Source organism: Garra rufa, chromosome 14 (assembly GCF_049309525.1).
Source record: "Garra rufa chromosome 14, GarRuf1.0, whole genome shotgun sequence".
Lineage (NCBI taxonomy): Eukaryota > Metazoa > Chordata > Actinopteri > Cypriniformes > Cyprinidae > Garra > Garra rufa.
This window is the reverse complement of record NC_133374.1, coordinates 20,463,861-20,488,948: the sequence shown is the minus strand read 5'-3', so window position 1 is coordinate 20,488,948 and position 25,088 is coordinate 20,463,861. Positions and strand designations below refer to the sequence as shown.

The following is a 25,088-nucleotide window of genomic DNA, read 5'->3' as shown; positions in this document are numbered from 1 at the left end:
ATCACGCTTCAGGCTTTAATGTGATAAATTTCAATAATTGGGCAAATATCTATTTTTTTTTTTTGTGGTTGTTGTTTTTGTCAATTCAGTACCACAGTATAATACATCCCTACATTTACATGCCCAACATAAGGCATCCATAATAAGATTCCCACATCAAGTCATTACTATCCACATATAGCACCTTCACACACACACAGACGCCCAGACCCTCACACCAGCATTACAAAAACAATCCATCATCCGTGTGTGAAATATGCGAGCGATGATACAGATGTGAAGTGCCGCATATGTTTGCGAGATGAGCTCATACTGTACACTACTCTAAAGTTTGCATAGAGCATGTTTGCTCATTGTATGTGTGTTTCAGATCACAGAACTGTCATCAGAGCTCGCCGATGAGCGCAACACGGGCGAATCCGCCTCGCAGCTGCTGGAGTCCGAGACCTCGGACAGACTGAGGCTAGAGAAAGACATGAAGGATCTACAGGTACCACACACACACTTCTAAACAGAGTTTTGACTTGATGGTTTTCAGCGAGGAAATCTCCTCATGCCTGAAATAGATATTTTCTGCCAATGCACAGACAATGCAGTTTATGCAGCAGAGCGTGAGCCGTATACAAATTGTGTCGTCTCCTATTAAATATCATTGTGAAGGATGTAGAGTGTGTGAGCGAGAGACTGCAGGTGTTTGTCTCTGTATGCTCGGTGTGTGTGTGTGTGTGTGTGTGTGTGTGTGTGTTTATGTGTCTCTTAGGCTCAAGGTTGCCTGTGTGAGCAGATGGTCTGAGTATTTCCCTGCAGAACAGAGAGCTGATGTGCTCTGCTTCTGTGTGTGTGTTTGCGTGTCAGGCCAAGTTTGACGCTATGAAGAAGCAGATGGAGTCTATGGAGATGGAGGTGATGGAGGCACGACTCATACGAGCATCAGAGCTCAACGGGGAAATGGACGACGATGACACGGGTGAGTTCACACGTGTGACGTCACTTCCTGGACAGAGCAAGTTTGGATTTAAAAGTATAATGGCATCTCAGTGAAGGGATTCCCTTATGATGGCTGAGCTTTGAGCAAAGCTATCAGAGCCTTCCTGAATCGTTTTGGCAGAATTGAAGGGTTATCTGGGAGGATTTCCATGAGTGTGGCGGCCCACGACTCTCTGGTGAGCAGGAGAGCTTCAGGTGTGCTGAAGGTTTCAGTGTGGCTCCTCCAGACAAATGAGAAAATAATCTGTAGCATCAGAGCTGCTGCTCCTCATTAAGCTGTTTATATGGAAATGCCAGGGGGCACTGAAAACACCAAACATAAGCACGCTCTCTCTCTGTCTCTCTCAGTCTTTTTCATTCTTTTATACTTGTGTTTATGGAACTTTCCATGAACAGAGGAAATTTGGTTTCTCATTATTTTTTAAAGTATTACATGTGTTTTGCTTTGAGAACTATTGGATATACAAACTCCAACATCTATTATCAAATTCAGCTAGCATGAAAAGTAACCTTTTTTTTGGCCCACCTTAGAGATTTTTATCTTCTTGACTGTTTCCAACAATTAAGTTCATTTATTTTCAAACTATTCTAAATATAAAGCTTATATTCACTTAGTAAAGTAATACTTTGCTGCGCATTTTGAATGCAACCTTGTGAATTTTTTAAGTGCTTAGTAGATAACTAGACCCTTTCTACATTGTGAAAAAGAAAAGTAAATTATTTGATTACATTTTTTCAATTTTTACAAATATTACAAATTTCGACAACATTAAGCTCAACCATTCAGCCTGTTTACCAGTTTTTATTTTAATAAACATTTTTCTTAAATTATAAGAAATACTACAAACCAACATTTAGCACCTAACTAGCTAGCACCTGCCAAGTGATATTTTAAATTTGCAACCCTGTTACCGATTTATTTATTTATTTGTTTGTTTGTTTGATTTGTTTGTGTAAGTATTTATTTTTTACATTTATATTATATATTATTTATTTTATTTTAATAAAAAACTGTGGTTTTAAACCCTGTTTTGGTGAACAAAAGTTTTATTTAATTGTTTTTTTTTTCAAATTCATTTTTTGAAAATAAAAAAACTATTTTCTCGATTTATAATTATTTTTCTTAAATTATAATAAATACTACAAACCAACATTTAGCACCAAACTAGCTAGCACCTGCCAAGTGATATTTTAAATTTGCAACCCTGTTACCGATTTTTTTAATTTATTTATTTGTTTGTTTGATTTGTTTAAGTATTTATTTTTTACATTTATATTATATATTATTTATTTTATTTTAATAAAAAAAATGTGGTTTTAAACCCTGTTTTGGTGGACAAAAGTTTTATTTAATTGTTTTTTTCAAATTCATTTTTTGAAAATAAAAAAAATATTTTCTAGATTTATAATTATTTTTTTTAATTATAAGAAATACTACAAACCAACATTTAGCACCTAACTAGCTAGCACCTGCCAAGTGATATTTTAAATTTGCAACCCTGTTACCGATTTATTTATTTATTTATTTATTTATTTATTTATTTGTTTGTTTGTTTGATTTGTTTAAGTATTTATTTTTTACATTTATATTATATATTATTTATTTTATTTTAATAAAAAACTGTGGTTTTAAACCCTGTTTTGGTGAACAAAAGTTTTATTTAATTGTGTTTTTTTTTTCAAATTCATTTTTTGAAAATAAAAGAACAATTTTCTAGATTTATAATTATTTTTCTTAAATTATAATAAATACTACAAACCAACATTTAGCACCAAACTAGCTAGCACCTGCCAAGTGATATTTTAAATTTGCAACCCTGTTACCGATTTTTAAAATTTATTTATTTGTTTGTTTGATTTGTTTAAGTATTTATTTTTTACATTTATTTTATATTATATATTATTTATTTTATTTTAATATAAAACAGTGGTTTTCAACCCTGTTTTTGGTGGACAAAAGTTTTATATTTAAATTTTTTTTTTCAAATTCATCTTTTGAAAATAAAAAAACTATTTTCTAGATTTATAATTATTTTTTTAATTATAAGAAATACTACAAACCAACATTTAGCACCTAACTAGCTAGCACCTGCCAAGTGATATTTTAAATTTGCAACCCTGTTACCGATTTATTTATTTGTTTGTTTGTTTGATTTGTTTGTGTAAGTGTTTATTTTTTACATTTATTTTATATTATATATTATTTATTTTATTTTTAATATAAAATAGTGGTTTTCAACCCTGTTTTTGGTGGACAAAAGTTTTATATTTAAAAAAAAAAATTAAAATTAATTTCTTGAAAATAAAAAAACAACTATTTTCCAGATTTATAATTATTTTTCTTAAATTATAAGAAATACTGCAAACCAACATTTAGTACCTAACTAGCTAGCACCTGCTAAGTGATATCTTAAATTTGCTACCCTGTTACGGATTATTTATGTATGTATGTATGTATTTATTTATTTCATTTGTTTGTTCTTTATACAGTAAAGACAAAAGTTTTATATTTCAAATAATTTTTTTTATATATTTCTTGGAAAACAACAACTATTTTCTACATTTATAATAAAGTTTATTTTTCTTAAAATTTAGGAAGTACTACAAGCCAATATTTAGCACCAAACTAGCTAGTATCTGCTAAGTGATATCTTTGTTTGTTTGTTTTTTATATTATGTTATATGTTATTTATTTACATTTTTACATGAAACATTGGTATTCAACCCTGTTCTTTGAGCATAAAAGTGACAGTAAAGACAAAAGTTTTATACTTCAAATATATTTTCAAATACATTTCCTGAAAACACGACTAGTTTTTACGCTTATAATAGGTTTATATTTCTTAAATGTCATATTAAAAACAACGTAGAACAGGCTTTGTTTAGTTTTCAGTTTACCTTGAGCCTCTGGGGTTGATGATGAGTATTTTTTAAAGGTTAAGCACCTCCTTTCACAATAAATTTGATAAAAAGGGAAATATTTGCTTAAGGCCATATTTTACACACTATTCCTGCAAAGTAGCTTCTGATTTTCTCAAGGTCTCTCTTTCTCCCCTCAACATACACACACATACTCATACTTCTCCTCCTTCCTCTGTCCCTCCTATTTCTTCTTCTGTTGGTGGGCAGTGTGTTCTCTTCTTGGAATCACTGCTGTCATGAACAGAGCTCATCTTAATGCATTTGTCAGGCTGGTGACGGCTGGTTCTCACCTCTGTGTCACACAGCTGATCTCTAAGGCTTAATGCTAATCCACGGAGATTTGATTTATTCCACTCTCCAGCAATTACGTTCTTTAATGATGACGTGGATTGGCTCCACTCTGCATGCCACTGCTAAAGCCACCTCTCATATCTAAATTTTAGGGTTTTTTGCTTTGATTTATTAACTTGTGTGTATTTGTGTTTGTTATATATCTGTCAAAATTGCAGAATGGGATTTTGCATGAGCCATAATCAAAAGAACCGAAGTGAAATTTCCTTGGCAGTGGTCCATAGTTTCAACCTCGGCTCTCTTCAGGGAATGACCGCGGACAATCTGGCCCACAGCGTTTTATCTCGAAAATCATATTGCAATTATGATGCCAAATAATACGATGTAACTGCTTTATGATAGACATCTGACATCTCAAATTGCACTACAACTTCAAGTGCACTGAACCTGTCGAGATAGAGCACTTGGACTGTGTGCAGCAGGCAAAAGAGTGCCGCCGCTTCACTTTGAAGCACTGACATATTTATTTAATTAAATAACAGCCTTTTGCATTTGAGTAATCACACAAGGCCATCTCGCAATGAACTGTGCAGCCTTAATCATGACTGACTGTTTTTCAGGAGGAGAATGGAGACTCAAGTATGAGAGAGCCATCAGAGAGATCGAGTTTACCAAGAAGAGACTACAGCAAGAGTTTGATGACAAACTAGAGGTGGAGCAGCAAAACAAGAGGCAGCTGGAAAGAAAAGTAAGGATAGACGTCTTAGTATATTGAATTGTGGAAATCAGTGTTGTCCTTTATTTTTAGGGGTTCAAGTGCGTAGTGCTGAAACCCTACTGTAATTGTTAGAATGGTCATGGATGAGCGATTTCCACGTAAAACTGATTGTTTAGACCAAACCGTAAGTCGTAGAGACTTGAAACTTGGAGGAATGGTAGTACTCACACCGCCTACAATGTGACCAAAGCTTGCCCCAATCGGCCTGACGGGGGCGCTACAGCGATCGAAAGTATGAAAACACTCATAACTCCTAAACCGCCAGTCGCAGGCTCAAGTGTCTTATGTCGTTAGTCTGGACTAAACATATGCCTGAAACTAGCAACATTTTCCGGTATTTCGCGCTTTTTGCAAAACCTACTTTTGTGAACTAGTCCTAGGTTTTATCCCCAACAGAACCAATCCAGTGCAGAAAGATTCACCAGAGAGTGAATATCAATAATTATCAAAAAAAGTTTAACTTTCGACTCTGTGGCAATAGAACGGCAAAACATTAAAAGGGGGCAGGGCCACTTTTAGTAAATGCCTTTAACTCCTGAACGGAATGAGATATTTTTTTCCAAACTCTAGAGGTAAAGTTGTTCAAAACGAGGAGGTCTATCATACAATACGAATACTGCATGTATGTGCAGAAAACCGCCCAATGTACAATCGACAATTCCAATTCACAGGAAAATTGGAGATTGGCCACTTGGTGGCACTATAAGAGGAAAAAAACATAAAAATGGCTATAACTAGGCAACCATTTGTCCTATGAACATGAAAATAGCTGTGCACTGTCGGTCCAAAGTGCTACAAGTGTCTATGGGGACATTTGTGTATCTCAAAAAAACATGGCTGTCTTTGGCCGATGAAGTTTGAGCACCTATTAGGCAAGGTTTCTGTGAGAAATTTGAATGAAATCAGTCACTGGGGGGCGGTCTCGCATTTTTTGAGGCCGTAAACGATTGTACATTGGGCGGTTTTCTGCACATACATGCAGTATTCGTATTGTATGATAGACCTCCTCATTTTGAACAACTTTACCTCTAGAATCACTGCTGTCAATCAAACTGTTATTTAAATGATTGTGAAGATGTGAAAACCCTACTTTTGCAAACTAGTCCTAGGTTTAGCGCTCAATCTGGGAAAAAAACACTGCAGTGCAATTCTCTGGACTCTCTAGGTCAATAGCTATCAAAAAACATGTTAAAAGTTACCCTTTGGGAAGCTATAACGGGGTCCTTTAGGCCCTGTCCGAATACACCCAAAAACCTATAAAGCCTAAACGAAAACTCAAAACTTCACAAAACCCACACGCGACAGGTGATTCTACACAAGCATACAAAGTTTCGGGGACATCGGACAACAGCTGGCACAATAACAGTCGTAACTGTTACAAAAACATAATATTTCTATGGTAAATCACCTGGGTGTGACAAAAATTTGCTAAATAATATGTAATGTCTTTTTCCTTATGTGCTTAAATACCTAAAGCGCTTGAACCCTGGTAATCGCTGCTTGCAGCTATATTAATAATAGTGTATTCCTACTGACTTTATTCTACCAAACAAACCCACATCATAAAGTCTCTGACTTCACTCATATTGTCAGTGTGGTCCAACACAACAGCATGTACTGTCTCAAGCTTGAATGTATTAGCTGAAACTCATACATCTAGACAGGACACACAGTGGATGGACAGATCCACCTGTATAGACTCACTGAGAATCTGTGTGTTTAGCTGACAGACCTGCAGGCGGACAATGAAGAGGTGCAGCGCGTGGTGCAGCAGCTGAAGAAGAAATGCCAGAGACTGACAGCCGAGCTGCAGGACACCAAACTGCACCTGGAGGGGCAGCAGAGCCGCAACCACGACCTGGAGAAGAAACAACGCAAGTGAGTCAGACCAGATAAACATTTACTAACAAGAGTCAAGGATATGGGTAATTACACCTCTTATGGAGCATTTCATGGATCAGCAAGATATTTTGGTGGTCATTTGGTGTCTATTAACACTTGTAGGCAGAGGCTATTTACACTAACGTGTGATTGGGCTGGACAACATTACAAAAGATGCCTGCTAAACAACACTTCTAGTTGCGTACGTGGTAAAGTGTAGCAATGATTTTTGACGAAAGCAACCCTCATTCTTCTCCCTTTTCATCAATAAAATGAAGAAAACAATCTAAAAGTGTAAAATTAAGTGCAGATGTTTATCGGTTAGGGGTAGGGAGGGTTTTATTGTGTTTTTGCTGTTATCATTGTACACAGTCATTTATTGAGTTTACATTTATATATACATTATATATACTACCTGTCAAAAGTTTTTAAACAGTTAGATTTTTAATGTTTTTTTAAAAGTGTCTTTTGCTCATCAAGCCTGCATTTATTTGATCCAAAGTACAGCAGTAAAATTTACATATTTTTACTATTTCAATAAACTGTTTTCTATTTGAATTAGGGCCGGGACTCGATTAAAAAAATTAATCTAATTAATTAGAGGCTTTGTAATTAATTAATCGAAATTAATCGCATTTTAATCGCATATAAATATTTGACCTGAGAACAGTGAGAAGTAAGTTTTTTCATATGGATTTTTAGTATACCATTGAATAATGACTGAACACATAAACAATAAGCAACAAAATATTGTTTATTTTTGTTCAACCAAGTCCAACAGACCAGTGCAATATTGCCATTAAGTGTAGCAATAGGATACAGTGTTTCCCCCAGGTTTCCATACTTTTTTTTCTCGGTACTTTACCCTACTTTGTGTAATAACGAAAACATTTATTTCAGTGAAAAAATAAATCCAAAACTCACTATTTTAACATTTTGAACAATAGGGCTTTACAATCTTTTGCTATTTTTTTTTCTAAAGAAATTCTTTTAATTTTTCTCATAATCAAATGAAAGCATAAACATTTATTTATTTTTAATCAAATGAAAAATAAAACTTTTTAATTTTTGGCAAACAAACAGAGGTTTGCTGTTAAAAAACAATAATAATAATAATTTAATAATTAAATAAAAATCATAGTATTTTTTTCTACAATTAAGTGGTTAATCTTGTTGTTATATTTATTTTATTAATATATATTGTTTTTTGTCAATTATTTAAATAGGAATATTGTTCTGTTTCATGTTAAACCGTACTTTTATTTTGACAGGTTGCCGTGAAGTTTCTGTGTGTAAAGTATGATATGATGCTAGTTTTCTCAAATGAAACGGTAAAAGTGACACTGACAGTAGCTTTGGAGATTGAGTCTATCTGTTCATTTGAGATGCAAATGTAAAAAATTAACGGGAGCATCACGCGTGCAGTAAAAAAAAAAGCGTCTCTGCCATTCTAACATACAGAGGCAAACTTTACATGCAGGATTCTAATTAAAACGGTCTTTTTGCATTTCAGTTTTCACAGATACTAGTCCATATCGCGATTTGAATTAAGTGACAGACCAAGTTTTGATTTATCAATCCAAAATTCGACGAATATACGTGGCATTCCGCGCTATAGTAAATTCGGTTTTTATGAATGGAGTCCGCGATCCAGTCCGTGTTTTCTAGGAGGAGACAAAGATTGTAAACGCGCCCCCCTAAGATAATGGTAGGGGAAACACTGGAATATTTAGAAATATACTAGCCTACATTTCAGAAATTCAGGTACCCTATAGGTAGGTAGACCTTCTGTAAAAGCATTGAGGTGATACTTGAGGCTCGATGTGCTGCGGTGCTATGCGCATTCCTTTGTCTGAACGCTAGTTGGTGCTCCAGTATAATCGGTCCGCTGAAACTCATCCAGTGAGAAACGTTCCGCGGTGCAAAATTAAGTGCGATTAAAATGCGTTAAAAAAATTTAACGCGTTATTTTTGTGTAATTAATTAATCTAAATTAACGCGTTAAAGTCCCGGCCCTAATTTGAATATATTTTAAAATGTAATTTATTCCTGTGATTTCAAGGCTGAATTTTTAGCATTATTACTCCAGTCACCTGACCCTTCAGAAATCATTCTAATATTCTGATTTGCTGCTCAAAAAGCATTTATTATTATTACTATGTTGAAAACAGTTGAGTAGAATTGTTTTTTCAGTTTTTTCAGATGAATAGAAAGTTCAGAAGAAGAGCATTTTTCTGAAAGTCTTTTGTAATATTATAAATGTCTTTATTATCACTTTTGATTAATTTAAAGAAAATAAAAGTATTAATTTCTATAATTTCTTTACCCAAAACATACTCACTCTAAGTTTTAGTATGGTATAGTGTATAATGTTTCAGAAGCTTTTATTTAAGAAAAATGCTGATCTTTGGATCTTTCTATTCATTAAAGAATCCTGAAGAAAATGTACCCAACTGTTTAAAATAAGGATAATATAATAAAAAAAAATGTTTCTTGAACTGCAAATCAGCATATTAGAATGTTTTCTCAAGGATCATGTGACACTGAAGGCTGAAGTAATGATTCTAAATATTTTTTAGCTTTGATCAGAGGAATAAATTACATTTTAAAATATATTCAAATATTGTAAATATACAAATTTTACTTTTTTGCTGTACTTTGCTGATCAATTAAATGCAGGCTTGGTTAGCAGAAAAGACTTCTTTAACAAACATTGAAAATCTTACTGTTCAAAAACTTTTAACACGAAAAAGATAGCTATAAAAATATTTGTTTTAGTGCCCACACCAACAGATAATAAAGTTATGTACTTTATTTTGTAAAGTGTAATTTTTTGTAAATTTTGGATTTTCATTGGCCTTTAATGTATTTATCGTTTGTCAGCTGGAAAAATTCCAGTGATATTGTTTCTCTGTGCCATCATTCGTATAGTTATGGTGTGGACTTCTCTAATCTCATAAAATTAGAACGATTATAATACCTGATAGTCCTAGTTTTCGTCCTTGGTGTGAATAAGCCTTAAGAGTAGCCCACCAGTGCCTCAGTAACAAGCATCTTAAAATTAAATCTGTAAGACTATCATTACTCCGAGCAGAAGGCCGTAAGCAGAGTGACAGTGGTTAATGTGTGAAGGTGCTGCTGCTAAGCCTCTTTAGACTCTTGGGTAAACAGGCGGAGGCTGTGCCTGTCACTGTGGAGGGGATGTGTGAAAGTCCACTCTAAATGAAATGATCGGCCCAAGGCTCAGGGTGACTGCAGATTTATCCAGTAGGAGAGATGGGGGGAGGGCAAGGAGAGCGGTCCTTCATCTCTCTGTGGGGCTCGGATTAACATGAAGAGTTGCATAAGACTCATTTACGGGATCATAACAGGGCCTCGGAGAGAAGGGGGTGGAGAACAAGAGAGAGAATTAGGAAAAGAGGAAAAGAACGAACTGATTTGCCCCAAAGCGCCACAACGACTCCCCCCTCCTCGCTCATTGTTGCCCACTTACAAGTTAACCCAATCAGAAAGCTTTTCCTTAATGCCCCTCCTGACACAAACGTCACACACAATACTGTAAAGCTTAGATGAGTTTGAGTTTCTCAACACTCTGCTATGCTTGGCTATTTTAGGAAAAGCAGGTATGTTGTTTTTTTGTTGTTGTTTTGTATCATGTTGTTTGTTTTGGTAAAACTTTTTTGTAAATTTCAGACGGATTAGACTTTGATTATAGAGTGATTAGTGAGTCTAGATTAGAAATTTGCTTTAGCTATTGCATTTATTTTGAGTAGTTGTCAACTAATATGTGTTTTTCAAAGACAGAAACTGATATCTAAAGAACAGGAAGGCCTATTAAGGTATACTCGTAATACAATGTAATGACAACAAATTGTATTAAATTATTTTTATTAATGGCGGAAATAGGTAAACAATTTGGTCATAGACAAAAAGCCTGTTTTGGCTGTTTTATTCTAATTATTATTATTATTATTATTATTATTATTATTTTATTTTAATTAAATTGCATTTTTAAAGTGAGCTGTAGGTTTTTATTTCGCTGTTAAACAATATTTACTTTATTCCATAAAAAAATTTACTTAAACATTTCCGCCACTAAATAAAAAATTGCTACTTTTTGTCACATTTCAGGCTTTCTTTCTCAGAATTGTGATATAAACTCTATTTTCTTGCAATTCTGATTTTTTTCTCCTCAGAAGTGTGAGATATAAACTTATTTGCAATTTATAAAATCCAAATTTGAGGGGGAAAAAGACTGATATGTTCTCAGAAGAGTTTATATCTCACAACTCTGACTTAATAACTTGCAACTGTATGTTATAAAGTCAGAATTGTGAGATATAAACTTGCAATTCTGAGGAAAAAAAGTCGAAATTGCGAGTTTGTATTACAATTCTGAGAAAAAAGGTCAGAATTTCAAGTTTGTATTACAATTCTGAGAAAAAAGGTAAAAATTGCGAGTTTGTATAAAGCGATTTAGAGAAAAAATTCAGAATTGCAATTTTGTATCACATGTTTCTTAGAAAAAAAGTAAAAATAGTGAGTTTGTATTGCGGTGCTAAGAAAAAAGTCAAAAATAGCGAGTTTGTATCGTGATTCTGAGAAAAAAATTCAAAATAGTGAGTTTGTATTGTGGTTCTGAGAAAAAAAGTCAGAATTGCAGAGTTTGTATCGCAATTCTGAGGAAAAAAAGTCAAAATTGCAAGTTGTATAATAATTATGAGAAAACATGTCAAAATTGCAAGTTTTTATTACATGGTTCTGAGAAAAAATGGTCAAAATAGCGATTTCTATCGAGTTTTTGAGGAAAAAAGTTTTTCAGGGTTTGTATCGCAACTGAGAAAAAGAAAATGGCAAAATTGCGAGTTGTATAATAATTATGAGAAAACGTCAAAATTGTATTTTTGTATTACATGATTCTGAGAAAAAAGGTCAAAATAGACATTGTTATAAAGTAAGAATTGTGAGATACAAATTTCAGAATTGTGAGATAACAAATTTCATGTGATTTTGAGAAAATTAAATGTCAAAGTTGCTAATTTGTATCATACGATTCTGAGAGAAAAAAAGTCAGAATTCAGTTTGTATAACAATCCTGGGAAAAAGTCAAATTTGCGAGTTTGTATCAAAATTCTGAGGAAAAAAAGTCAGAATTGGGACTTTGTATCATGTAGTTCTGAGGAGAAAAATGTCAGAATTGCAAGTTTGTATCAATTCTGAGGGAAGAAAGTCAAAATTGAGAGTTTAACAGTTCTCATGCTATTGAGAAAAAGTCAAAATTATGAGTTTGTATCACAAGATTCTGAGAAAAAAAGTCAAAATTGTGAGTTTGTTTCACGCTATTCTGAGAAAATTAAGTCAAAATTGCGAGTTTGTAGCACACTATTTTGACAAAAAACTTAAAATTGCCAGATTGTATAACGATTTTGAGAAAAAAAAGGTCAAAATAGCAAGTTTGTATCATGCGATTCTGAGAGAAAAAAAATCAGAAATAAGTCTGTATAACAATCCTGAGAAAAAGTCAAATTTGTGAGTTTGTATCAATATTCTGAGAAAAATAGTCAGAATTGGGACTTTGTATTATGTGGTTCTGAAGAGAAAATGGTCAGAATTGCTTGTTTGTATCACAATTCTAAGGGAAAAAGTCAAAATTGTGAGTTTGTTTAACAATTCCTGTGCTATTAAGAAAAGTTTGTATGACAGGATTCTGAGAAAAAAAGTCAAAATTGCAAGATGTGAACTTTCTATTGTGAGATTAAAAAGTCAGAATTATCTATTCGTTATTCAGTGACAGAAACAGTCTTCCATTAAGGGCTATCGTAGTTGTAGATCAGGTGCAATATGGCAGCTCATTCCTCAACATAGAAACATAGAGAGTAAAGCCTCTAGAAAGCGACTTTGTACCTTTGCTACCTCTTTTTTGAGATTAAGCTTGACGGTGTTTTTTTTTGTGTGCTTGCATCGTCTGCAGGTTTGACTCGGAGCAGACTCAATCTCAAGAGGAGGTGCAGAGAGAGAAGAGTCAACGGGAGAAACTGAGCAGAGAGAAAGACATGCTGACCGGGGAAGTGTTCAGCCTTAGACAACAACTGGAGGTCAGCAACCTCTCTTATATCATCCTCCTTTGTTGTCTCTCGCTCTCAGACTTTTCCTGGTCGTGACGTACACGTGTCTGTGTGTGCTGTGAGTCCAGACCATGTTGTTCTAAATGAGTTTTTCTCTGCTCTCTCAGGATAAGGATCTGGAGATATGTGCTGTCAATCTGAAGCTCGAGCAAATGGAGGCTGAGCTTCAAGATCTTAACTCACAGGAGTCAAAGGACGAGGCGTCATTGGCCAAGGTTAAAAAGCAGCTGCGTGACCTTGAGGCAAAGGTCAAAGATCAAGAAGAAGAACTTGATGAGCAGGCTGGAACCATTCAGATGCTGGAGCAGGTAATCAAACACACACCATCACTTTTTCTTTCAAACTTATTTTTCACTAACTTTTGTAGACCCACGCGCACACACCACACTCGTGACATCATGTCATGAGAATAAGGATATACGTTGTATTGAGCTGCCTGATGTTTAATGTATTCTTTCTTGGAAATTTCTTGCACATTCTCGATGCACACAATTTTCACCTGTCATGCGTAATATGCTAATTCATGTAAATTCGGCTGATGTGTCGGTATGAAGAAACTGTCAATACTCACAGTCTGCATACATTATAATAATAATTACAAAGCGTTTTATTGGCCTGTGCGACAGGGATGTTTTGCATATGCATCTGTATGCACATAGTGCCTGTTTTACTGGATTCCAATGCATGCATGCAGGAGGGAGTGGATTTGTATTCACTGAGAGGTTGATGTTGTGACCTGCAGGCCAAGCTCCGTCTGGAGATGGAGATGGAGAGGCTGAGACAGACGCATTCGAAAGAGATTGAGAGCAAAGATGACGAGGTGGAGGAGATCAGACAGTCCTGCGGCAAGAAGGTACGATACAGTCAGCCAACTGCTTTACAACAACAACTGCTGATAATCATTACAACCTTTGGCATGTTAGTTGCATTGTGTAATATAGACATAATTTCAAACGATATAATAAAAAAAAAAAAAAAAAATAATAATAGTAATTATTATTATTAAAGTATACTAATTAATATTAATGTTGGGTAATATGTGAATTAAATTATATTATAATTATATTTTATTGCACTGTAAAATTATGCATTACTATATTAACATCTTATTGTTATTATTAAAATAATAATAATAATAATAACTATTATTATTATTATTATTATTATTAATTTTTTACATTTAATATTAGTATAAAAGTGATATTTAAAACCTTTATTATTATTATTATTATTCTATTATTTTCTTTTAATAACAAGTTTTGTCAAGATGAAGACTCAAAGGTTGCTCTAAATTTATTTTGAACACTGCAAAAATAAGTTATGTTTTAAAATTATGAGATATTGACTTTCATAATTATACTATTTAATATTAATATTAGATGATTAATATGTATTAAATATTTATTTTTTTACAGTAAATTTTGGTTTAAAGAGAAATATTTAATTGCACTGTAAAATAATGCTATATCATCATCTTATTATTGTTATTTATTCATTCCAGTTTAATTACTGCAAAAATAAGTCGACATCTCAATAATATAATAATAATATTATTATAATTATTATTATAATTGTGATTATTTATTTATTTATTTGACTATTATTATTATTATTATTATTATTCATTAATTAATTATACTATATTAATGCTAGGTAATATATGTATTAAATGATATTAATGTTCTTTTACAGTAAATATTAGTATAAAGTAAAATATTTTATTGCACTGTAAAATAATGCATTACTATATTAACAAATCTTCTTTTTATAATAATAATCATAATTATATTTCCTATTAGTATAAAATGCAATATGTTATTGCACTGTAAAATAATGCATTACTATATTAATAAAAATTTATTATTATTAATTTTTTTATAACAAAGGTTTTGTCAAATGAAGACTCAAAGGTTGCTCTGCATTTATTCTGATCAGTGCAAAAATAAGTTGACATCTCATAATAATAATAATAATAATAATAATAATAATAATAATAAGAATATTATTATTTGTATTATTGTTATTGTTTATTATTATTATTATTATTATTAATGTTTTTAATGTTTCAATATTATTAATGTTAGGTAATATACTGGTCCTTCTCAAAAAATTAGCATATTGTGATAAAGTTCATTATTTTCTGTAATGTACTGATAAACATTAGACTTTCATATATTTTAGATTCATTACAACACAACTGAAGTAGTTCAAGCCTTTTATTGTTTTAATATTGATGATTTTGGCATACAGCTCATGAAAACCCAAAATTCCTATCTCAAAAAATTTGCATATCATGAAAAGGTTCTCTAAACAAGCTATTAACCTAATCATCTGAATCAACTAATTAACTCTAAACACCTGCAAAAGATTCCTGAGGCTTTTAAAAACTCCCAGCCTGGTTCATTACTCAAAACCGCAATCATGGGTAAGACTGCCGACCTGACTGCTGTCCAGAAGGCCATCATTGACACCCTCAAGCAAGAGGGTAAGACACAGAAAGACATTTCTGAACGAATAGGCTGTTCCCAGAGTGCTGTATCAAGGCACCTCAGTGGGAAGTCTGTGGGAAGGAAAAAGTGTGGCAGAAAACGCTGCACAACGAGAAGAGGTGACTGGACCCTGAGGAAGATTGTGGAGAAGGACCGATTCCAGACCTTGGGGGACCTGCGGAAGCAGTGGACTGAGTCTGGAGTAGAAACATCCCCAGGTCAAGCCACTTTTGAACCAGAAACAGCAGCAGAAGCGCCTGACCTGGGCTACAGAGAAGCAGCACTGGACTGTTGATCAGTGGTCCAAAGTACTTTTTTCGGATGAAAGCAAATTTTGCATGTCATTCGGAAATCAAGGTGCCAGAGTCTGGAGGAAGACTGGGGAGAGGGAAATGCCAAAATGCCTGAAGTCCAGTGTCAAGTACCCACAGTCAGTGATGGTCTGGGGTGCCATGTCAGCTGCTGGTGTTGGTCCACTGTGTTTTATCAAGGGCAGGGTCAATGCAGCTAGCTATCAGGAGATTTTGGAGCACTTCATGCTTCCATCTGCTGAAAAGCTTTATGGAGATGAAGATTTCATTTTTCAGCACGACCTGGCACCTGCTCACAGTGCCAAAACCACTGGTAAATGGTTTACTGACCATGATATTACTGTGCTCAATTGGCCTGCCAACTCTCCTGACCTGAACCCCATAGAGAATCTGTGGGATATTGTGAAGAGAAAGTTGAGAGACGCAAGACCCAACACTCTGGATGAGCTTAAGGCCGCTATCGAAGCATCCTGGGCCTCCATAACACCTCAGCAGTGCCACAGGCTGATTGCCTCCATGCCACGCCGCATTGAAGCAGTCATTTCTGCAAAAGGATTCCCGACAAAGTATTGAGTGCATAACTGAACATAATTATTTGAAGGTTGACTTTTTTTGTATTGAAAACACTTTTCTTTTATTGGTCGGATGAAATATGCTAATTTTTTGAGATAGGAATTTTGGGTTTTCATGAGCTGTATGCCAAAATCATCAATATTAAAACAATAAAAGGCTTGAACTACTTCAGTTGTGTAGTAATGAATCTGAAATATATGAAAGTCTAATGTTTATCAGTACATTACAGAAAATAATGAACTTTATCACAATATGCTAATTTTTTGAGAAGGACCAGTATGTATTAAATAATATAATGTTTTACAGTAAATGTTAGTATAAAGTTAGATGTTTTATTGCACTGTAAAATAATATTACTATATTAACAAAATTATTATTATTATTATTATTATTATTATTAATCATTATTATTTTCTTTTAATAACAAAAGTCAAGATGAAGACTGAAAGGTTGCATTGATCACTAATTATATATTTATTCTGATCACTGTGAAATTAAGTTGATAATCATGAGATAATTATGATTGCAAAAAAATTAATAATAGCCTTTTAAAGCTCCCGTACACATGTACAAGTCACCAGCTAACAGCACTTAAACATGCTCAGAATACTTTACAACTGGTTTCAGAAGTTCAAGAGTGTTCCGTTTCTAACATTTTAATTGCTGATGTTGAGTTCTTATGCAGAGCTCGTTTCAACTCCTGTACAACATAAATAAACAAGACATATTCGGCCATGTGTTGAATAAGAATTTCCATTCAGCGCTGTTCGGCTCTTGTTGCAGATAGCGGCTTTCACATTTGTGGAGTGTCTTTGCCGCGGAGGTGCAGATAAGCCGAACTCATTGAGTTTTGTTTTGATGTATAATTCATGGGGGCTGCTATTTTATTTTTCTCACGTATAGTTCACCTTTCCCTCCTCTCCACTTAACCAATCAAGCTGCCAGTACAGTGCATCCCATAATTACCCTTCTTTCTCATGACCGAGTCCCTTGATTGACACTTGAAGGTGCTCAGAAGCATTTAAAGACACATTTAGGGAATGTGTTTATATGTCTAGAATGATGCTATATAATTGGATTGACTCTTCAGGGCAAACCTACTTCACAAAGCCCTCCATGATGTTCTGTTTTTATGCTTGTGTGTGTGAGCAGCTTAAACAAATGGAGGTGCAGCTGGAGGAGGAGTACGAAGAGAAGCAGAAGGTCTTGCGTGAGAGGAGAGACCTAGAAGCCAAGCTGATGAGCGCTCAAGACCAGGTACAGCACTCATGGAACTTACTGTATACTGCTGTATTATATCAATGTTTGAAATATGGTAGTTAAGCACAATATTGCCTAATACTTAAAGATATAGTTTACCCAAAAATGAAAATTGCTCCATGATTTACTCACCCTCAAGCCATCCTAAGTGTATGAATACAATCGGAGTTATATAAAAAAAAATGTACTAGCTCTTCCAAGCTTTATAATGGCAGTGAATGGCTGTTGATATTCAATAGTCCAATAAAGTGCATCCATCCATTATAAAAAGTGCTCCACACGGCTCCGGGGGCTTAATAAAGGCCTTCTGAAGTAAATCGATCAATATGTGAAAATATGTTACGTAGATGAACGAAGGCCTTACGCATGAGTAATTAATGACAGAATTTTCATTTCTGGGTAAACTAACCTTTAAAGAATATATATAAAACCAGTATTTAAACTGTCTATGGTGTTTTCAGGTGAGCCACAGAGATGTGGAGACAGAAAAGCGTCTGAGGAAGGACCTGAAGCGCACAAAGGCCTTGCTGGCTGATGCCCAGATCATGCTGGATCACCTGAAGAACAACGCTCCCAGCAAGAGAGAGATCGCTCAACTCAAGAACCAGGTCTGTTCTTCGGCTCCCTGGGCTTTGCATCATAAATGTAACCCTGGACCACTAAACCAGTCTTAAGTAGCACGGGTATATTTGTAGAAACAGCCAAAAATCATTGTATGGGTCAAAATTATGCCAAAAGTCATTATGATATTATGTAAAGATCATGTTCCATGAAGATATTTAGTAAATTTCTTATCGTAAATATAGCATAACTTAATTTTTAATTAGTAAATATGCATTGCTAAGAACTTCATTTGGACATCTTTAAAGGTGATTTTCTCAATATTTTGATTTTTTTGCACCCTCAGATTCCAGATTTTCGAATAGTTGTATCTCGGTCAAATATTATTTGTAGCAATAGCCAAAAATACATTGTATGGGTCAAAATTATCGATTTTTCTTTTAAGCCAAAAATCATTAGGATATTACGTAAAGATCATGTTCCATGAAGATATTTTGTAAATTTTCCACCATAAATATATCAAAACTGATTTTTTATTAGTAATAGGCCTATGCATGGCTAAGAACTTCATTTGGACAACTTTAAAGGTGATTTTCTCAATATTTAGATTTTTTTGCACCCTTAGATTCCAAATTTTCAAATAGTTGTATCTTGGCCAAATATTTAAATTTGTAGCAATAGCCAAGAATACATTGTATGGGTCAAAATGATCCATTTTTCTTTTAAGCCAACAATCATTAGGATATTATGTAAAGATCATGTTCCATGAAGATGTTTTGTAAATTTTTCAACATAAATGTATAAAAACTTAATTTTTGATTAGTAATATGCATTGCTAAGAAATTCATTTCGACTAACTTTAAAGGTGATTTTGTCAATATTTAGATTTTTTTTGCACCCTTAGATTTCAAATTTTCAAATAGTTGTATCTCGGCCAAATATTTATTTTTGTAGCAATAGCCAAAAATACATTGTATGGGTCAAAATTATTATTTTTCTTTTAAGCCAAAAAGCATTAGGATATTGTGCAAAGATTATGTTCCATGAAGATATTTTGTAAAAAAAAATTTTAAATATTTTTTAAGTTTTCCACCATGAATATATCACTTAAATTTTGATTAGTAATATGCATTGCCAAGAACTTCATTTGGACAACTTTAAAGGCGATTTTGTCAATATTTAGATTTTTTTGGATCGATTCCAAATTTTCAAATAGACCAAAATTCACCAATGGAAAGCTTATTATTTATTCAGCTTTCGGTGTATAAATCTCAGTTTCAAAAAAATTACCCTTATTTGTGGTCCAGGGTCACATATGGTTCCTGTTGTAAACATACATTGTATTTATGTGTGTATGCTCTTCACAGCTCGAGGAATCAGAGTTCACATGTGCTGCTGCAGTCAAAGCCCGAAAGTCAATGGAAGTGGAGATTGAGGACCTCCATGTCCAAATGGATGACATCTCTAAATCCAAGCAGGCGGTAAGTCTGTCTGTTTGAAACAGAAAACTAAATCGTTTGGCTCTTTTAAATTAGAGTCAGAGCGAGATCATCTCACACACAGACAAAGGACACTACCTGTCTTCATCCACCATAGGTGGGAGCTAGGATGTCATTTCAATTATTTACCACGAGGAAATGATTTCCGCCCATAATGGCGTGTTTCCAATGTCGGTTCTAATTTGAACAGGATGTATCAGCATGAAATACATTACACTTTAATAATTCTGTCATTGATTCAGTATTATTTCAGCGTGGAGAAAATTGTGTAATTGTGTCCTTGCTGTAGCGTATTATGAAGTGATATCAGGAGAGACGGATGCAGCCAAATTCTGCAGATGCTGTTCCCCTGACGCTGTCTCCATATTGTTTTCTATTTTTTTTTTTCTCTGTCGTCGCCGCCTGTCATATTTGTTCAGCTCTCTGGAGCAAGAGACACTCTGACAGAAGGGTGCAGTGAACATTTTAATTTTCTATAAAGCCGCAGCCAGTGTTTTGGTGCAGAGTGGTTTTGTGGGTATTGCTAAACCTGTTTCTTTTCTAAATATTGTCATATTGATTAGCAAGGCCGTGATAAATGGTCTGGTCATGATCACTGTCTGATTAGCCTTAGGTCTGTCTGTCACCCCTTCCCCCCCTTGGAGCTCATGGATTTCCACTAGAGGATTTGAAGGTGACGCATAGGTTTGATACAATACACCTGACAGACAGAGTTTAAAGGTGTGAAATGGAAGTGTACAGAAAATGGGAAATGTCTTTTGTCAGTATCTGGTGTTAAAAGAGAAATATAATGGAAAGATGGATTTTTGTTACTAGATACACTGCTGCAAAGCCAGACCAAGTATATCATTTATGAAAACTTGAAAAATGGGTTATTGAGAAATTATCATCATAATATTAATGTCATAACCACAAGCACACTATTACTGTATATGACTAAATATTTACACTATTGTTCAGAAGTTGGGGGTCAGTAAGATTTTTATTTTATTTAGTTTTGTTTAATTGTATTTTGTTATTGAGTTATTTTTAGTTTTTTTTTTAAATAATGGTTTATTGTTCTATCGTTCACTATAATTGTTCAGAAGTTGGGGGTTGGTAAGATTTTTATTTTATTTTATTATTTTAATTTAATTATTTTTATTATATTTTTTAAAGAATGGTTTATTGTTCTATCATTCACTATTGTTCAGAAGATTTTTATTTTATTTTAAATTAAATAAAAAATAAAATTATTTTATTTTTATTTATTTAGGAAAAAATGGTTTATTCTTCTATCATTATCTATTGTTGAATTGTAAAAAATGTATTATTGAGAAATTAACATTAATATTAACGCCATAACCATAAGCACACCATTATATGACCAAATATTTACGCTACTGTTTAGAAGTTGGGGGTCGGTAAGATTTTATTTTTTTGTTTAATTATTTTTATTTTATTTTTTGAAAGAATGGTTTATTGTTCTGTTATTCACTTTTGTTCAGAAGTTCGGGGGTTTGTAAGATTTTTGTATTATTATTTAATTTAATTTAATTATTTTTATTTATTTTATTTTGAAAAGAATGGCATATTATTCTATTGTTCACTATTGTTTAGAAAATTGGTGTTGGTAAGATTTTTATTTAATAATTTTTTTTATTTATTTAAATTATTAAAATTTGTATTTTATTTTGGAAAGAATGCTTTATTGTTCTATCATTCACTATTGTTCAGAGGTTCGGGGTCAGTAAGATTTTTATTTAATTTATTTTATTTTATTTTTACTTTTGAACTAATGTTTTATTTTGGAAAAATGGATTCTTGAGAAATTATCATAATATTAATGTCATAACTATTATATGACCAAATATTTACACTCCTGTTCAGAAGTTCGGGGTCGGTAAGGGTTTTATTTTGTTTTTATATTATTTTTATTTTATTTTAAGTCTCCTATGCTCAATAAGGCTGCATTTATTTGTTAAAAAAATACATTTTGTGAAAAAATATTACATCTTTTTTGTTTTTGAACGTATTGTAAAATCTTTATTCTGTTCTGTTTTATACTGTTTGGGCATAGTGAGATGTTTTTCGAAGCAATACTGTAAAATATAATTAAAATTTAAAATAGGTGTTTTCAGTTTTAATTTAGTATCAAATTTAATTTATTACTGTGATGCAAAGCTAAATATTTAGCAGCCATTACTGTGTGTCAGCCTTCAGTGTCACACGATCCTTCAGAAATCATTTTAATATGCTGGTTTGGCTCAAGCAACATGATAATGATAATAATAAAAAAGAATTTCTTACTGATCCCAAACTTTTGGACAGTAGTGTACACATTTAATGAGATTAAGTCTTTTACGAATAGGCCTCTTAAAGAAACAGTAGGAGTCTGTTTTAGATTGGAGAGGGTGAAAATTGTTGGTGCGTATCAGGGAAACAAGTAAAATGCTAATAAAAAACTGTGTGGAATATAACCCCTTTTCCCTTTCATTATAATTTATTGGTACTGAATTGTGAAGTGAAAGAGAGGGAAAGTGTGAAAGAAAACACAAGATGCCTTCATGAGGATGTTTTTACAAAATCATGTAATTTCCTGCTTTTCCGCTCACTAATTCATAAGTAATGCGCGACGTCTACATATTTTCTGCTTTTACTAATACATATGAAAGTTACTCCTCAGAGATTAGCTGCCTGTATTGTTGAGGTAATTATTATTGAATGGAATTAGACCTCTGATACTGTTTGACAGAGCAGGCAGCGAAGTGTTCATCTCTAATTGGGAGACGGTGCTGTGTTCTCAGGGATTTATACAATGCAAGCAGCTACTGTTTAGTGACGGGGTGACAGGAAAATTATCTCTTCAAGGAATTAAAGGAGCTAGGCTTTCAGAAAATAAAAATGAGAGCTGAAGTCAGAGTGCTTAGCTGCGTATATTCCTGACATGCAGAGGGCAAAGGTTTGAGTCTGACTGTGTTAAGGCTGTGGTCTATTTGCTGCTGTCTGTATCAGTAAAAATAGCTTTTCAAATCAAATATCCTTACATTGTATTATGAAAATAAAATGGGTTGTGAATGCCATGTTAACTAGAACATGTAAGCATTTCCTTCAGTTTTCTATTTCTCAGACATTTTTTATTTTAATTTGCAGTCATCTTTGTGTTTGTCTCATGCTTTTGTTTGATTTCCATGCAGCTTGAGGAGCAGCTGAGTCGTTTGCAGAGGGAGAAGAATGACCTGCAGTCTCGCATGGAAGAGGATCAGGAGGACATGAACGAACTCATGAAGAAACACAAAGCCGCTGTTGCCCAGGTAACTCTCTCTGGCACTCATGGCTGTCAGATCGCTATACACAGCCTTTCTGTCATCATTGCACACGAACAGTACATCTGTACGCACATTTATGTTTTGCTGCTGTTGTGGTTTTGTGTCATGAAGGTTCAATATGACTAAAATGTTTTTAAGGAATTATACATCGTTTTTTAAATAACATTTAATTAATATAGATTTAAATTTAAAAAGCCGGTTTCCACCACTGAATAAAAAATAAAAAGATTGCTGCTTTTGATTTCACAGTTCTGACATATAAGATATAAACTCAGTTCTGAGAAATGAAGACAGAATTGTGAGATATAAAGATGCAATTCTGAAAATTGTGAGATATAAATGTAAAATTCTGACTTTTGAAAATTTTAAGTCTCCTATGCTCAGTAAGGCTGCATTTATTTGTTGTTCACATTTAGTGAAAAAATATTACATCTCTTTTGTTTTTGAACATATTGTAAAATCTGTGTTATTCTGTTTTATACTGTTTGGGCGTAGTGAGATTTTTTTAAAATGTTTTTTGAAATCTAATGCTCACCAAAATATTATTAAAATTTAAAACAGGTGTTTTCCGTTTTAATTTATTATCAAATGTAATTTGTTACTGTGATGCAAAGCTAATTTTTTAGCAGCCATTACTCTAGTCTTCAGTGTCACATGATCCTTCAGAAATCCTTTTAATATGCTGGTTTGGCTCAAGAAACATGATAATAATAAAAAAGAATTTCTTACTGATCCCAAACTTTTGGACAGTAGTGTACACATTTAATGAGATTAAGTCTTTTACGAATAGGCCTCTTAAAGAAACAGTAGGAGTCTGTTTTAGATTGGAGAGGGTGAAAATTGTTGGTGCATATCAGGGAAACAAGTAAAATGCTAATAAAAAACTGTGTGGAATATAACCCCTTTTCCCTTTCATTATAATTTATTGGTACTGAATTGTGAAGTGAAAGAGGGGGAAAGTGTGAAAGAAAACGCAAGATGCCTTCATGAGGATGTTTTTGCAAAATCATGTAATTTCCTGCTTTTCCGCTCACTAATTCATAAGTAATGCGCGATGTCTACATATTTTCTGCTTTTACTAATACATAAAATATGATATAAACTCACAGTTCTGAGAAATGAAGACAGAATTGTGAGATATAAAGACGCGATTCTGAAAATTGTGAGTTAAGTCAGAATTGCGAGATATAAATGTAAAATTCTGTCTCTTTACTTAAAATTGCGTAATATAAACTCACATTTGCGAGTTATAAAGTTAGAATTGCGAAATATAAACGTAAAATTCAGACTTTTCTCAGAATTGCGTAAACTAAACTAGCAATTGTGAGTTTTAATGTCAGAATTGCTAGATATAAACATAAAATTCTGACTTTTTACTCAAAATTGCGTAATAACTTTCAATTGCGAGTTCTAATTTCTAAACTGAACTGTTCTGTATTTTTTTTATCAGAATTGTGTAATATAAACTCGCAATTATGAGTTATAAGGTCAGAATTGCAAGATGTAAATGTAAAATTTTGACTTTTTCTCAGAATTGCGTAATATAAACTCAAAATTGCGAGTACTAAAGTGAGAATTGCAAAATGTAAATGTAAAAATTCTGACTTTTTACTCAAATTGCGTAATAAAAACTTTCAATTGCGAGTTCTAAAGTCTGAACTGAACTGTTCTGTATTTTTTTAATCAGAATTGTGTAATATAAACTCGCAATTATGAGTTATAAGGTCAGAATTGCAAGATGTAAATGTAAAATTTGGACTTTTTCTCAGAATTGCGTAATATAAACTCAAAATTGCGAGTTATAAAGTCAGAATTGCAAAATGTAAATGTAAAAATTCTGACTTTTTACTCAAAATTGCGTAATAAACTCGCAATTGCGAGTTCTAAAGTCAGAATTGTGAGATGTAAATGTAAAATTCTGACTTTTTTTCCTCAGAATTGTGTAATATAAACTCGCAATTATGAGTTATAAGGTCAGAATTGCGAGATGTAAATGTAAAATTTTGACTTTTTCTCAGAATTGCGTAATATAAACTCAAAATTGCGAGTACTAAAGTGAGAATTGCAAAATGTAAATGTAAAAATTCTGACTTTTTACTCAAA

General features: G+C 33.2%; 1 protein-coding gene across 3 annotated transcripts in view; it reads left to right on the top strand.

Moving 5' to 3' along the window:
- Positions 1 to 25,088, top strand: part of myo18ab (myosin XVIIIA b) — a 153,711-nt gene that overhangs the window by 105,803 nt on the left and 22,820 nt on the right. For all 3 annotated transcript variants that reach the window (XM_073818419.1, XM_073818418.1, XM_073818417.1), the window contains exons 25-35: positions 371 to 490; positions 856 to 967; positions 4,821 to 4,948; positions 6,702 to 6,856; positions 12,831 to 12,954; positions 13,092 to 13,292; positions 13,727 to 13,837; positions 17,510 to 17,614; positions 18,079 to 18,225; positions 19,546 to 19,659; positions 22,854 to 22,970. In XM_073818419.1, the coding sequence (XP_073674520.1) occupies positions 371 to 490; positions 856 to 967; positions 4,821 to 4,948; positions 6,702 to 6,856; positions 12,831 to 12,954; positions 13,092 to 13,292; positions 13,727 to 13,837; positions 17,510 to 17,614; positions 18,079 to 18,225; positions 19,546 to 19,659; positions 22,854 to 22,970 (1,434 nt within the window). The remainder of the gene's footprint in view (positions 1 to 370; positions 491 to 855; positions 968 to 4,820; positions 4,949 to 6,701; positions 6,857 to 12,830; positions 12,955 to 13,091; positions 13,293 to 13,726; positions 13,838 to 17,509; positions 17,615 to 18,078; positions 18,226 to 19,545; positions 19,660 to 22,853; positions 22,971 to 25,088) is intronic.